Genomic DNA, 13,934 nt, shown 5'->3' with positions numbered 1-13,934 from the left:
AACAGGCAGATTTCATGTTAAACATTAGCTTTGAATAAGAATATAGGAAAGTATTTCTTTGTAAATATTTATATCATACAAAGATAACCATTCTGTACAATAAATAAAATGCAATTATTTGCCTAAGGATGCTATAATAGTTCTAACATCATCTTCCTTTGTTAGGGATTAACAGGACCTGATGGATCCCCTGGTTCTGTTGGACCAAGAGGACAAAAAGTAAGTGAGCCGCCTGGTATTAATTACTGGTATTAGTTAGATGCTGAAGTATAATTTTATTATAGTGTTTGCAAATCAACTGAAAAATCAGTTATGAAACAGAGGAAATGTACTTCAACTAAAATCGTGTTTTAGTTGAATTAAATTAAAAACATCAAGATGGAGTGTTTTAATGATTTCAAAATTTATGCAATTTACATATTTACATATTCATGATACAAAAAGCTAAGTACAATGAAGCTCTTTTTATTTTTAGGGAGAACCTGGTGTTCCTGGATCTCGTGGATTTCCAGTAAGTAACTGTAAAGTGACAGAATTGAAAATCTGTCTTTTCCTGTCATTGTGAAATGTTTAAATGCAGCTTTTGGCATAATATGCATCACAAAGGAGTTCACGACTTATCTGCTATGGTAAGCATTTCTTAGTATGAGTAGAGAACCTTTAGAGAAATTTGAAAGCACAGTATAAAATACATATGTCTGCTTACAGATGGTGTCTCCCAATAGGTAACTCCCCCTTCAGGCCTCTTGATGGAAAACATTTCTTGCATAATAACAGCAAATATAAATCGTCGATTTTTTAAACCATAATATCAAACCACTTTCTTCACGACTGGTTTTATCTCGGATGGAATGTAACCATCAGATATAATTACCAGCCTGATTCCCTGGTTAGTCCTTTCCTGCATTGCCCACTCTGGCTGATTTTTGTATTTTCTATTTATAAGAGGGCTAGGTTCTCAGGCTATTTTTCCTTTCTATTTTGCTCTTTATTTCTCTTTTGTTCTTGTCATTAATCTGTATTTTTGGTCTTTGTTTTCTGTTTGCACTGTTTTCATGGCCATATTTCACTGTCTGTCAACTTTTCCATTATGAGGCTATTTTCAGAAGTGAAATAGCTTGCTGGCCTTTCCTTCATATTTTTCCTTTCAGAGCTCAACATCTTATAGAGATGTCTTTTTAAAAAAAAACTAAGTGAAATTTGAAATTTGTCAAACATTTAGAGCTATGATAGTGAAATAACTTATTGATTACTTTGGTATTTTTAAGCATAACTCTTATTTCCTGAATTGATTTACATATTAAAATGATCAAATAGGAGTAATTTTTCAAATGCCTTGAAATACTTTGAAAAAGCCCCACCTATTATTAAAACATACTGCTCATCTGAAATTCGTGCTTGTTTTGGCTGCCTGAATAATGGAAATCGTAACATCATTATCACAGGGTGCACACTGATTCCACTAAATGATTCATATATGGATATTTTAGAAAAGGAAGACAGGAATGAAAAGCTAACATGAACACGGTATCAGAGATAGCAGTGAATAAAAGTTATTTAAGTCAATGTAGGAGAGAAAGGAGTAATGAGGATTCCCAATGGGGGGATATTGAACCTGGAAAGCAAAGATAGAGAAAAAGGGATTTTAGGCAGCTGGTGTTCAGTTATAGGAAGTTCAACAAGCATATAGTTAGGGTTTAGCATATACTGGTTCCTGTAGTAGGAATTGAGGCTAGAAGGATAAATAAGATGTGATTTCAATCCTTGATTATATGCAGTTTGGTGTTGCTATAGAGATAAATTACAAAGGAGAGGGAGACAAAATAATTAGCTTTAAGATCAAATTCAGGATATTAGATTAGGATCCCGTAGTAAGAAATTTCTGGAGTGACACCATTTTATTTTCATCTGTTGGATTTGGTGTCTGGAAACAGTCCTACTTGTCAAAAGAGGGTGGTTTCTAGTCTTTACTCCCTGCCTTTCCGTGCTGAATGTTTGGGGGGATTTCCAAACAACACATTATACATTATAAAGCAGTACACTGTATTGCTTTTAATGCAGATTTCTTATTAAACACAGCCAAAAAAAAAAAAATCTTTAAACTGTCAGGATGTGATGTGCTTCTTTGTGAGTGATGCTAAGTTCTGAAGACAAGCACGAATGAATTCTTTACTTTGATTTTCTTAAAAACAAGTTTGGAAAAAGTATTATCAGTTAGCTTAGATGTTCAAGCTATATTTGAGGTGCTGAAGCAAGCTTCTTCCTTTAGAAGGAGAGCCATGTTTACTTTTCTTTATTCATAGTCCTTTCTTTAGAATGAACATCATATATTTATTTAGTGACAAAATTTATACTTTCTTTTTGAACTGAGTTATATCTATCTGCATTTATACTAAGTTTAAATCACTTACCATAATAATTTCTATTTTAACCTTTTAGGGCCGTGGTATTCCTGGGCCCCCTGTAAGTATCATCTCTTGGTTTATTTCTTCCTAGTCTATAACAATGGCCAATTTCTCAGCTTCCAAGCTTAACTCTTCAACGGACACTACCCAGTGGTATTTATAGTGTCCTACATACATGACTTTAGGTGGCTACTATGACACACCTCTGTTCTGCTAAATAAAAAATTTTATTCATTTTAGAAATTTCTGTTCCATTTTATGTAATGAAAATTTGGTCAGATGAATTATTGTGTCACTGGAAACCAAAGCTAGGACAGATAGATACTCCTAAATCAATCAGTTACTTATCAAATTTGATATCATTTATGATAGATTGTAAAAATATCCATAAGTCACCATGTTCTTTCTTTCTTTATTTAGAATTATACTTTTTTAAGCATTGAAGTGTAATTAGCATACAGTGTTATATTAATTTCAGGTGTCCAATATACAATTCTATACATCACCCACATCCACCACAATAAGTGTGGTCATCATTTGTCACCAGTATTTTTACCATCTTATTGACTATGTTCTCTATGCTATACTTTTTGTCTCTGTGACTTACTTTTTTATCATGGAATTCTGTACCTTATACTGTCACCCATCTCTCCTCTGACAACCACCAGTTTGTTCTCTGTATTTAAGAGTTTGGTTTTTTGTTGTTTGTTTGCTTCTTTGTTTGCTTTGTTTTTTAGATTCCACAAACAAGTGAAATCATATGGTATCTGTTTTTCTCTGTCTGACTTATTTCACTTAGCATAATACCCTCTAGGTCCATCTGTTTTGTTGCAAATGGCAAGATCCTATTCTTTTTTATGGCTGAGTAATATTCCATTGCATGTGTATATACAGGGTCCTCCTGGGGCAGCAGGACTCCCTGGAGAGCTTGGCCGTGTTGGACCAGTTGTGAGTACTGCAGTGCATTTTGATAGACATTTGCTGATTTAGTAGAAGACATCATTCTGGAAGGCAAATTGCCCTAACTGTATGCTTTCTCCTGCAAATCCAAAAAATGATGAATTTCATTCTAGATCACAATATTGATGGGAACCGGCGATGATAATGCTACCTCATTTCTGTAGAGTGATTTTAAATTTTTTTCCCAAAGTTACCAGCTAAACTTTTCTTCCCAACTTCCAGAATTAGTGATCAATCAAAGGTGTGTCTCCTCCACCTAATAGACTCTCAGCTGGAATTAAGGTCCCGTGTCTTTTGTATTAGTCTCACTGCATGAAATGAAAAGTGAACAGTCAAAAATTATTGCCATGTTTATTTATGTTAGGATCATTAAATTATAATTGAACCAACAGAACTTAACATTAAGTAATAAAAGAGCTGAGCTCTGTAGGAAAAATTGCTGGTAATAAGTTCTTGATGTTACTATCCAATAAATATTTCAGGATTGTTGAGAAGTAGTGACGTTATGTGGAGGATAGATAATTGTAAACGCATTGAGAATAGGAGACCCGTGTTCTATATTTCTTCTTGCTTCTCTTACTATAGTAATAGTATATTACTATACTATAGTATAGTAAGTATGTCTTACTATTTGGTAAAATTATTCACTGAACAGATGAATAAATGAAATGGTTGTAAGGTTAAATTAATTGTAAGATGCTTTTAACTTCTTACGGTAGAAATATAAAAAGGAATAAGTATGCAAGGAGTAAATTCTGTATGTTAAGACAAATCAAAATCTATTTTCATTTGAATTTAGCCATCTTTGATCTTTTATCCCATTTGCAAGAGGGTACGCGACAGGCCAAGTAACAGCTGTGGGTAGACAGTACCAGGGAGAGTCTGGCATTGCACAGATTAGCCTTCCATTCCATAGCTTCGGGTGCAAGCCTCCTTTTGCTACCATTATCTGGATGGCACTGGCAATATTGTCTGTTCTAGTTCCTCTGTAAATCAACTAGAAAAATATGTTGTGTTTCCAGTTTGTTTTCAGAATAAAGTGATCATTCTTTAGAGAAGAATTGGATTCCCCCCCCCCCCCCCCAAATCTCCTTCTGCCTTGTTTATTGCTTTGGTGAGACTGGAACTCCTTTATCCTTCCAGTTTTGTGGAGCTAATTGGATTATGGGCCACCCATCGATTTTCGTGGCAGGTCTACGCATGGCTGAGCTCTGTGGGGGTTTCTCGTAATAGTCTCTCATGCCTCACCAATCTTATGCACTGTGTTTTGACATGTGTATAACCACTGTGTCACAATTTTCAAATAACTTAGGGTGACCCTGGGAGAAGAGGACCGCCTGGGCCCCCTGGCCCTCCAGGACCCAGTGTAAGTTGTTTGCAGCCTGAATTTTCCTGTGTCTGAGAGTTTAGGATTAAAGAAACCTAAGAACCCAAAATGGAAGTACTTGTTAATCAAGTAATCATTCTAAAATTCCAAAATGGCTATAAATTTTTTCACCCATTCAGACTATGGGAATTTTAGGCCAAAAAAGTCACGGAATAACAATAATTTAAAAGGTGTTTTTTTCAGAGAATGGCTTACTCATATATTTGAAGTCTTTTGGCATTTGTGATTTCTCAAATGCTTAACACTTGGATGTATAAAAGGGACATTTTCAAATGAACTAATTTTTACAAAGGTTTTACACAGTAAGCAATTTTTAAAATAGGAGTTTAAATAGGAGATAATTCATATTTTATTTCTTCTCAGGTTTTTAAAAGATGTGTTTATTTATTTGAGAGAGAGAAAGCATATAATTTGGGGAAGGGGGCAAAGGGAAAGGGAGAGAAATCCTCAAGTAGACCACCCGCTGAGTGGAGCCCAAGGCAGGGCTCATCCCATAATCCTGAGATCCCAACCTGAGCTGAAAAAGGAATATTTTCATGAGTCAAGGTTTTTAGAATATTAGCATATTGTATGTTGCTATTCATCCCTTATATTCTATTGAACAAATATATTTATTATATTTTTGTCCAATGGACTTTCTGTTATTAGTGGGTTTGAGTAGGGTATGTAACTAGATTCTTAACTTTAATATTTTCTTTTCTTTAGGGAACAATTGGCTTTCATGAAGGAGATCCCTTGGTAAGATGTTTACCTTTGAACAAAATACTGTTTAAGTCAAAGACCACGTAATCTTTAGATGAGTTCTCTTTAAAATTGTCTTGCCGGAATATGTTGTATTTCTGTGTTTTACTCTACTTGGATAGCAGAGCAATCCAGAGCCCTAGTGGGCTGGTGGTTTGTATACACTTGGACTGTATGTAGTTTTCATTATGGAAATGCTTTTGTTTCTCCAAAGTCTTTTTTGCTTTATGACTAAAGCATCGTTTTCACCATAGCACCCCAATTTCCGAAGCTAGAAGTCCAATGTCTCCCTCTGAGACTTGTTTTACTTACAGACTAATATTCACATGATGTTGGCAAACTGTACTAAATGCAATTTTGGCCAATTTGACAAGGGCTTGTGGACCTCAGGATAGAGCTGTTCTGGTGGTGGGGGAAGAGAAAAGGATCAGGTTGTGGTACACTAGGTTGGAAACATTTGGTATACGAGGTCTGGAAACATTTTATTTCTTTAATAAATCTGAAATAAATATGGCAAAATATTAACACTTATTTAATCTGGATAGTGAACACACGGGGAGAGCTTGTTCTATTCTCTGTACTTTTCTGTAAGCTAGGAATATGTCTGAGTTTAAAAATGAAATATTGAAAAGAAGGGGTATTCAGACTTATTTAATGAATAGAATTATACTGGAATTCTAAAGCTGCAATCCCTAAAACAGTACCATTTTGTCATGAAGGGAGGCTCTAATTTATGCCCTCTACCTCTCTCTCGCTCTCCTTCGCAGTGTCCCAATTCCTGTCCACCAGGTCGCTCAGGATATCCAGGCTTACCAGGCATGAGGGTAAGAGAATAATTTCAGTATTTTATATTCAAGAGTATTAACCATAGGAAAAAACTAGATCCTTTCCTGTAAGTACTGGCCTTTCTGGTGTAAGACCCCATTTTGCAAGATTAGGCAAGTCTGTGTTTGTTTTTTCTTTGGCTTAGTCTGTGGTCCTTCTTCAGTCCTATAACTTCAGCTGGCTCCCCTGGCAGGTACATGAGACGTGGATGTTTGATTATACAGTGCTTTCATTGTTCAGGGAGGAAATACCAGTAAAATGTACTGGCTGGAGAGATGCTGTAACACCAAATTAAGGCTCTGAAGTTTGCTTCCTATGGGGAAGATTGGGGAGCAATTATACACATAATGTATTTGAATCTATTTTAGTTAAAAAATTGGGAAAACAGTGCAACATAGCCAAGGAAAGAGACTTCCACAAAATGTTTTTCTCTCACTCTGTATCATAATTACTTCAAAATTTCCCATTAAAAAACCTCCAAATGTTGGGGTTAAGTGGCTTTTTCTCTCTAGCCTATGAGTCTGAAGTGATTTTGAAAATTCCAGACCAGAGGAATTCTCCTATGATCTGAAAGGCACCAGGGCACTGGTTTTCCAATTATGGTTTTCTCTAAGGTGAGTTTTAGTGGGTTTCCACAACTACAGAAGATTTTGTCCTGGATTGGTGTCTTATTTTTCTCCAAGACCTCCACTTTCACAATAAGAAAGTCTCCGAGGGTGAAAGCTCTGACAGACTTAATTTTAGAATGTTCATTTCCCATTTGCCTCATATTACCACCCGAAGCACACATATGCTTAGAACAGGCAGCCTGACAAGAAGATACAGGGATTTCTTCTCGTACTATGCAGCTTTCAGGGACTGCCCTTTATGGCTTTCCCTTTGCACTTATAATTGTGTACAAGAGGTGTAAGTTGTGCATCGGGGGAGCTCCCCTTCTCATACCAGCCCTTCTTCCATCTCCAGGAAGGAGGTGGGTATAGAGGAGGAGGCAGAGGGATTTTGGAGCAGCACAGAGAGAGCAGGGAACAGCCAGCTAAGCTCAGTCAGGACTGTCATCTCCGAGGAGAAAGTTACTGATGCTGGAGAAGACTTGTTGCTCTTGACCCAACTCTGAGAGGAAGTCTGGGATAGAGGGATCTGGGGACCAGCTGGTGATAAATCATGTGGGCGAACCAGGTAATGAAGCTTTGTTATTCTAGAACAGTGTTTTTCTATTAACTAAAGCTAGTATTTACCATATACACCAGTCATGTAATACACATGGCACTGTTAAGGTTGTTGAAGGCAGTCATTTTCTTTGTGACATAACTTTTTTTTTGTAGCACACTGACGCAGGTTTAGGGAAACAAATCACTTTATGAACCTCCTGACCACTTTCTGTAACAAACCCAATAGAATTATTTTTTAATTTATTTATTTATTGTTACTTATGCATTTTTAGGGTCATAAAGGGGCTAAAGGAGAAATTGGTGAACCTGGAAGACAAGGTCACAAGGTAAGGATAATGAGTATTTAATGGGTAAGTTGTGTTTAGGAAGTAGTACAACATATTATAAGGAATAAGAAAGCATGATATTTTTTCATTCCTTTTCAAATGATGATTGACAGGTTTTCAGTAGATGCATCAATATCCTGACTAAGCAATATTCTCATGTTGTTCAATTACAAAAAACAATAATACACCAGACAATTCATTCTTTCTTGTGTTGCTGCCCCTTGCTTTCCTTTTGAAATCAATCACATTCAGCTTTTTTTCCTTGATGCTTTTGATAGTCAAAACATCATTCAGCTAGCTTTTCCACTCCACTAAACAAAATTTTATGACACGTGTAATATTTTACAACGTGTCGCTGACACTAGCAAACAGGAGGTTGAAAGCTGATAGCTTCTCATTTCAGTTCTGAAATAATTTGTCTGTTTCTGACTCCATTTCAAGAGAATTTAGATTTTGGGTAATCTGGAAGTGAATGATAGACTTAAATAGTTGTCAGGATAGAAAGACAGAATCTGTAGCACAACTTGCATTGAGGCTGGTGTGTCTTGCAGAGAACCCAAGGCAGAAATTTAAAGTATGATGACTGACTTGCTCTTTTAAAAATCCACTGGTGCATATTGGCTTTAAATGTCTAAGAATTTGACTTCCTGCATAACAGAAATGTTGTCTGCTAGTTCTGTGATATTTTACAAAGCCAAACTGTTCTTATTAATGTGGGTTTTCTAGACATTGTTGACTATGTCCTTCTAGACCTTTATTGGGTGGAAAATTAGTCTTTTTCTTTGGAAGTTAAGAACTGAAGAGGCAATTTATTATATTGTCAGGCATTGATATCCTTGAACTCTAGCTAAAATCAGTCTGTTGAACAACCTGAGATAATCAGGATAAGTAAGCCAATTTTCCCTACCCTGTTACAGTTTGGACACTTATTTCTAGTCTTTTACTACTTGGGCCCTGAGTAATTAAGGCATTTTTTTTTATCTGGACTGTAACACCTGGGTTCTTACTGTCAAATTGGAGAAAGTAGAAAAAAGTTGAGTACTTCAGAGACTTTTCTGCCTGTTCATTCCTCCTTTCAATCTTGAAATTCATAATAGAAAAAATTCAACAAATATTTTTAAAGTACCTGCTGTGTGTCAGAGTTTATTCTAAGTGCCAGGAGAACAGAACTGAAAAAAAAAAAAATGTCCAACCACAGGAGACTGGCTAAATTAAGTGTGACATGGCCATGCAATAGAATATTATCTAACCACAGAAAAATATGTGTAAGGATATTACATTATACCCAAAGATATTCACGAGGTAATGCATGTTTCAAACAGATTTGGCAGACTTCTATTATTTTTGATGCCATGCTCCCTTCCTTCTTCTTTTAGTGACCGCTTTTCTTTAGGGGAACTTTTACAATCCCATTTGGGGGTGCTCTCTTTGGCAGCACATATACAATCCCATTTGGGGATAGAGGTGTCAATTAGAATACTTTCCCCCTCTCCTCAGGAAACCAATTATTGTTGACACCTGTACAAGTTAGTTATCCAGACTCTCAAATTTGGCTTGATTTTAGTGAAGTTTTGGTGTGTGAGAAAATTGGCCAAACTTTTATTAGTCATTGTTGAAAACTCCTTTAATTTATTTCACATGCTGTGTCACTCACACCTTTCAGTGTTGTCTTTGAAAATTTACTTGAGGGCGCCTGGGTGGCTCAGTGGGTTAAGCTCTGCCTTCTGCTCAGGTCATGATCTTGGGGTTCTGGGATCGAGCCCCACTTTGGGCTCTCCGCTTAGCGGGTAGCCCACTTACTCCTCTCTCTGCCTGCCTCTCTGCCTACTCGTGATCTCTGTCTGTCAAATAAATAAATGAAATCTTAAAAAAAAAAAGGAAAATTTACTTGGGACGAAAGGGTGACAATAACTCATTAAAAAATGAACCTTAAAAGGGTAATCGATGCACTGAACTGTAAACTGAAAGTGGGTTCACAATTTTGCCTTGAATTTACTCTACAAATTAGTTAACAAAGATTTTAAAATTTGTAAATAAACGAATGGTCAACAATCTTTCAGTAAAATGATAACAAATTGCTGTTCCTAAATTTGTCATTATGTTGTGGTTATTGATTGATTAGTTGTGTGCTACTCACCTGCTGGTGAGATAGTTAAATCATCTATATTACTCCAGGGCTTATCCTGGAATCTGTAGGAAAATACCCCAAACTGGGGCACCTGGGTGGCTCAGTGGGTTAAAGGCTCTGCCTTCAGCTTGGGTCATGATCCCAGGGTCCTGCCTACTTGTGATCTCTCTCTCTGTCAAATAAATAAATAAATAAAATCTTAAAAAAAAAAAAGAAAAAAGAAAAGAAAATACCCCAAACCTTGCTAATGAAAGCTTATTGTGCACATATCAGTCACTGTTGTTTTGATAGTTAGGCAGGGACATACAGGTAGCATTTAATTACACAAATGTGTTGCTTATCCGTTCCTTGAAATAGCTAATTCATTGGCTTTCCCACTGGGACTACCTCTCCTCGCTATCAGTCAGATGTTTTTATGGAATATAATCTGAGTAAAATTATGAGACTGAAACCACTAGGTATAATTGATTCAAAAGTCAAATATAAATGACTTAGGCATAACCTAGTTCTTTGCATTTATGCCCAAAGTTTCTATGTTTCTATATTAATATTGCCATTTAATTTTCTGCATTTCTGTGTGTGTGTGTGTGTGTGTGTGTGTGTGACAAGCACTATAAGGTATAATCTATAGAACAAGAACATGGGTGAATTGAAATATGTAATAAAGAAACAATAGGAATAGATTTTTATATAATATTATGCACATAATATTAAAAATGAGGAATTTTTCTCATGATTAATTTTACAATTTAAGACATTCATTACTACAGGACATGTAGGGCAGTGTATTTCTGTAAAAAAAAAAAAACTTGTCAGAGGGAATAATAATTTTTTTTCAGAGTCAGTCAAGTGATCTTTCGGTATGAAACAGCAGTTGGATTTCTTTTCAGAATATACTAACATTTTAAAGCATATCAGAAGTTATAAAATTAATATCAAAAAGTCAAACAATAATTAGCTAGAAAACAACACGGAAGAAGATTCCATTGGCAATCACCACCAAATAGTCAATATTTAATTTAAATATTTAAATATTCAAATTTAAATATTCAAAACCAACATGAGGAAAAGAACAAAGCTTTATTGAAGGAAAGTAAAAGATTTGATTAAATAGGGAGATACATTGAGTTCCAAGATAGACTCAGTATTGTAAGGATTCTAGTTCTCTCCATATTAATCTTTTAGTTCAGAGCAGTCCTAATATAAAGCAAGTAGTTTTTTTGTGAAGATCTTCCAGATACTTCTAAAGTTAATCTGGAAGAGCAAACATTTAGGAAAAACTGAAAGATAAGAGTAACCATAAAAGAAAAACAAAGGTAAAGGAATTCTATCTGAAATTAAAATGTATTATAAAATTTCAATAATTAAGATGTGAGATTGACAAATTCATACAACAGATCAGAAGAGCAGAGTAGGAAATCTAGAAACAAGTATATTCATAATTTACTATATGTTAAAGAAGGATTTTCCAGGCTCTGTGGAGAGAATCTTGCATTCAGTAAATGAGATTAGAGAAGGTGAGCAATTACCAGAAAAAAACAAGAAAAAAACAACATGACAACATGACAGATTTCTTTTTTTAAATTTAAATTCAGCTAGCTAACATATAGTACATCATTTGTTTCAGATGGAGAATTCAGTAATTCCTCGCTTGCATGTAACACCCAGTGCTCATCCCATCACACGCCCTCCTTTATGCCCATCACCCTTGTACCTGATCACCCCACCCACCTCCAAAATGATAGATTTCTACTTTATATTTTATGTTAAAATCAATTAAAGGTTTCCATTTAAGAAGTTTAACTATAGAATTATAGAAGAAAAATACAGATGAATATTGATATATTCAGGAGGTGAAGAAAGCTTTTCTGTGGGAGACATCAAAGGTATAAGCCATAAAAAGAAAGACTGATTTAAATGCTTTTTAAAGAATTATATATGGTAGAAAAATTATAATAAGAGAAGTAAAAAATGAAAATCTCAAATGAATAATATTGTAGTTGATGGAAAAGTTTGCATACGATGATCATATTTTCCTAGTAACACCCCCCCTCCACACACACACACACTGAGAACGTGAATATATATTTATGTTCTCTCTCTGTCCTTTCCTCCCCATTCACCCCTTTATAGAGAAGTGTCTAAGATGTTACTGGTTATTTATAGTTGAAAGGTGGGATTTGGGTGACTTATTTGTAAACTTCTCTGTATTTTCTGAATGTCCTACAATGAATATGGATTACTCATATAAACTAATTTAAGAAAGTATGGTAACATAACTCAGGGGATGCCAAGTGAATTTCAGATGTGCTGAGTTATCTATCTATGCTCATTTGGTGGAATAACACTTGGCGTGCTTTTCTGTTGTTTATTAGGGTGAAGAAGGGGACCAAGGGGAACAAGGAGAAGTTGGAGCTCAGGGACCTCCAGTAAAGTATTCTTTAAAAATATTTAACTTGGATATGCAAATATTCTTTTTTCACGACTAACGGAATATTTTCTGTTTAGCGTTTGGATTAATAGTATTATATTAACATATTTTCCCACCAAGCCAGCATTGGGAGTTTACCATTTTTTCAAAATAGGAAGAATCCTCATTGTAAAATCAAGCACCATTTTAACAGAAAAATTTTACCTACAATTACGTATGTTCACTTACTAGATTTTAGGGCTAGGCAATCTGAAAGCAAATATTGAACACAGAGGTTGATATATGTCTTTTATATTCTATGGTACTTTCACACGATATAGAAAATTTCATGTACCCTGAATACGCAGAAGGTACCTCAACCACTGGATTTAATGTACCTTATGCCAGCATATAATCATTATAATTAGAACATTCTTAATTGCTTATAATCAGGTCTCTTAATAAAAAGTTAGTCCCTTGTGCTTTGGCAGATTGCTGCAATTATACGCACAATGAGGTAATTTGGGACATTGCCATACTTCGATTTAAAGTGTTTGCTACGTCAAAATTTACATTACTTTTGTATACAAAAGTAGAATTGCCACACTTTTTTTCTTGTCAAGATGAGTAGTTAACAATTATGGAAATAATAATTTCTGAATATTCATTGAACACTGTAGCTAGCTAAGGTCTTTGCTAGGTGAGGGACAGGCTTAGGTTAGGGAGGACAAACATAGGGCCATCATTCCTTGCCCTGCTCTGCTCTTCCTCCAAACAACTGGCCTTTTACAAAAGAGTTCAGGGAGCTGTGTGGATTAATACTTACCCCAGAGCTGAAAGAAATTCGAGCTAGAGGAGATGGATTTGAGCATTTGTAAGAAATGGTCACTGCTTTTAAGCTACATGAGAACTTTAAGAAAACCTGGAGGAATACAAGGTGTTTATTTCAGAAGCTTGTCTTCCCTGAGCCTTTGAAAGGAGACAAGGAGATGGCTCTATTTGGTAAGAGAGAGATAGAAATAGTATGCGAGACATATGCTTTTTTTTTTTTTTTTTTTGATCTGATGAAAATTTAGTGGGGACCTAAATTATTTTTAAGCCATCCCCCAAATCCTCAGAACAGGATTTTGCAAGCAGCATTTAAAAATGTTTTCACAGATTAAGGATATCTGTTGGGATCTGCCTGGCTCAAGTGGTCTACTGGGGACTATTGTTAATGCTTGCTGACGTTCTGATGTTTGGCAGTAGGCTTACCAAAATGTTTCTATAAACTTCACAAATGTTTACTTTTTAAATGTACATCTATAAAGCAATGCACAGATTTTTTTTTAAAGCTATATGCTTTTGGAAACATTTATACACAAGCTTTGTCCTTCAAAGTAGTCACCTTAAGAGATAATACATGGCATTCTCATGTCACTGCCATTGGCCCAAATATTTTTGGAATTCTTTTTGTAGAATTATCTTCAGAAAGAGCAGTTTGAATCTGATATGGCCACATTTTATATCTCAAGTGGTTATCCTGTGCTGGATAATCTTACACAGTCAGGTCATTCCTAACTGATCTACACAAATTTGTGACT

At 35.4% G+C, this 13,934-nt stretch overlaps 1 protein-coding gene across 2 annotated transcripts in view; it reads left to right on the top strand.

Moving 5' to 3' along the window:
- COL9A1 (collagen type IX alpha 1 chain) overlaps window positions 1-13,934 on the top strand; it is an 84,556-nt gene that overhangs the window by 27,817 nt on the left and 42,805 nt on the right. For both annotated transcript variants that reach the window (XM_082731310.1, XM_082731311.1), the window contains 9 exons: window positions 166-219; window positions 476-511; window positions 2,440-2,463; window positions 3,300-3,353; window positions 4,678-4,731; window positions 5,458-5,490; window positions 6,261-6,317; window positions 7,760-7,813; window positions 12,317-12,370. In XM_082731310.1, the coding sequence (XP_082587436.1) occupies window positions 166-219; window positions 476-511; window positions 2,440-2,463; window positions 3,300-3,353; window positions 4,678-4,731; window positions 5,458-5,490; window positions 6,261-6,317; window positions 7,760-7,813; window positions 12,317-12,370 (420 nt within the window). The remainder of the gene's footprint in view (window positions 1-165; window positions 220-475; window positions 512-2,439; window positions 2,464-3,299; window positions 3,354-4,677; window positions 4,732-5,457; window positions 5,491-6,260; window positions 6,318-7,759; window positions 7,814-12,316; window positions 12,371-13,934) is intronic.

Source organism: Mustela nivalis (genome assembly GCF_964662115.1).
Source record: "Mustela nivalis genome assembly, chromosome: 5".
NCBI classification, from domain to species: domain Eukaryota; kingdom Metazoa; phylum Chordata; class Mammalia; order Carnivora; family Mustelidae; genus Mustela; species Mustela nivalis.
The sequence above is the reverse complement of the archived record's forward strand: the minus strand, read 5'-3'. Positions and strand labels throughout refer to the sequence as shown.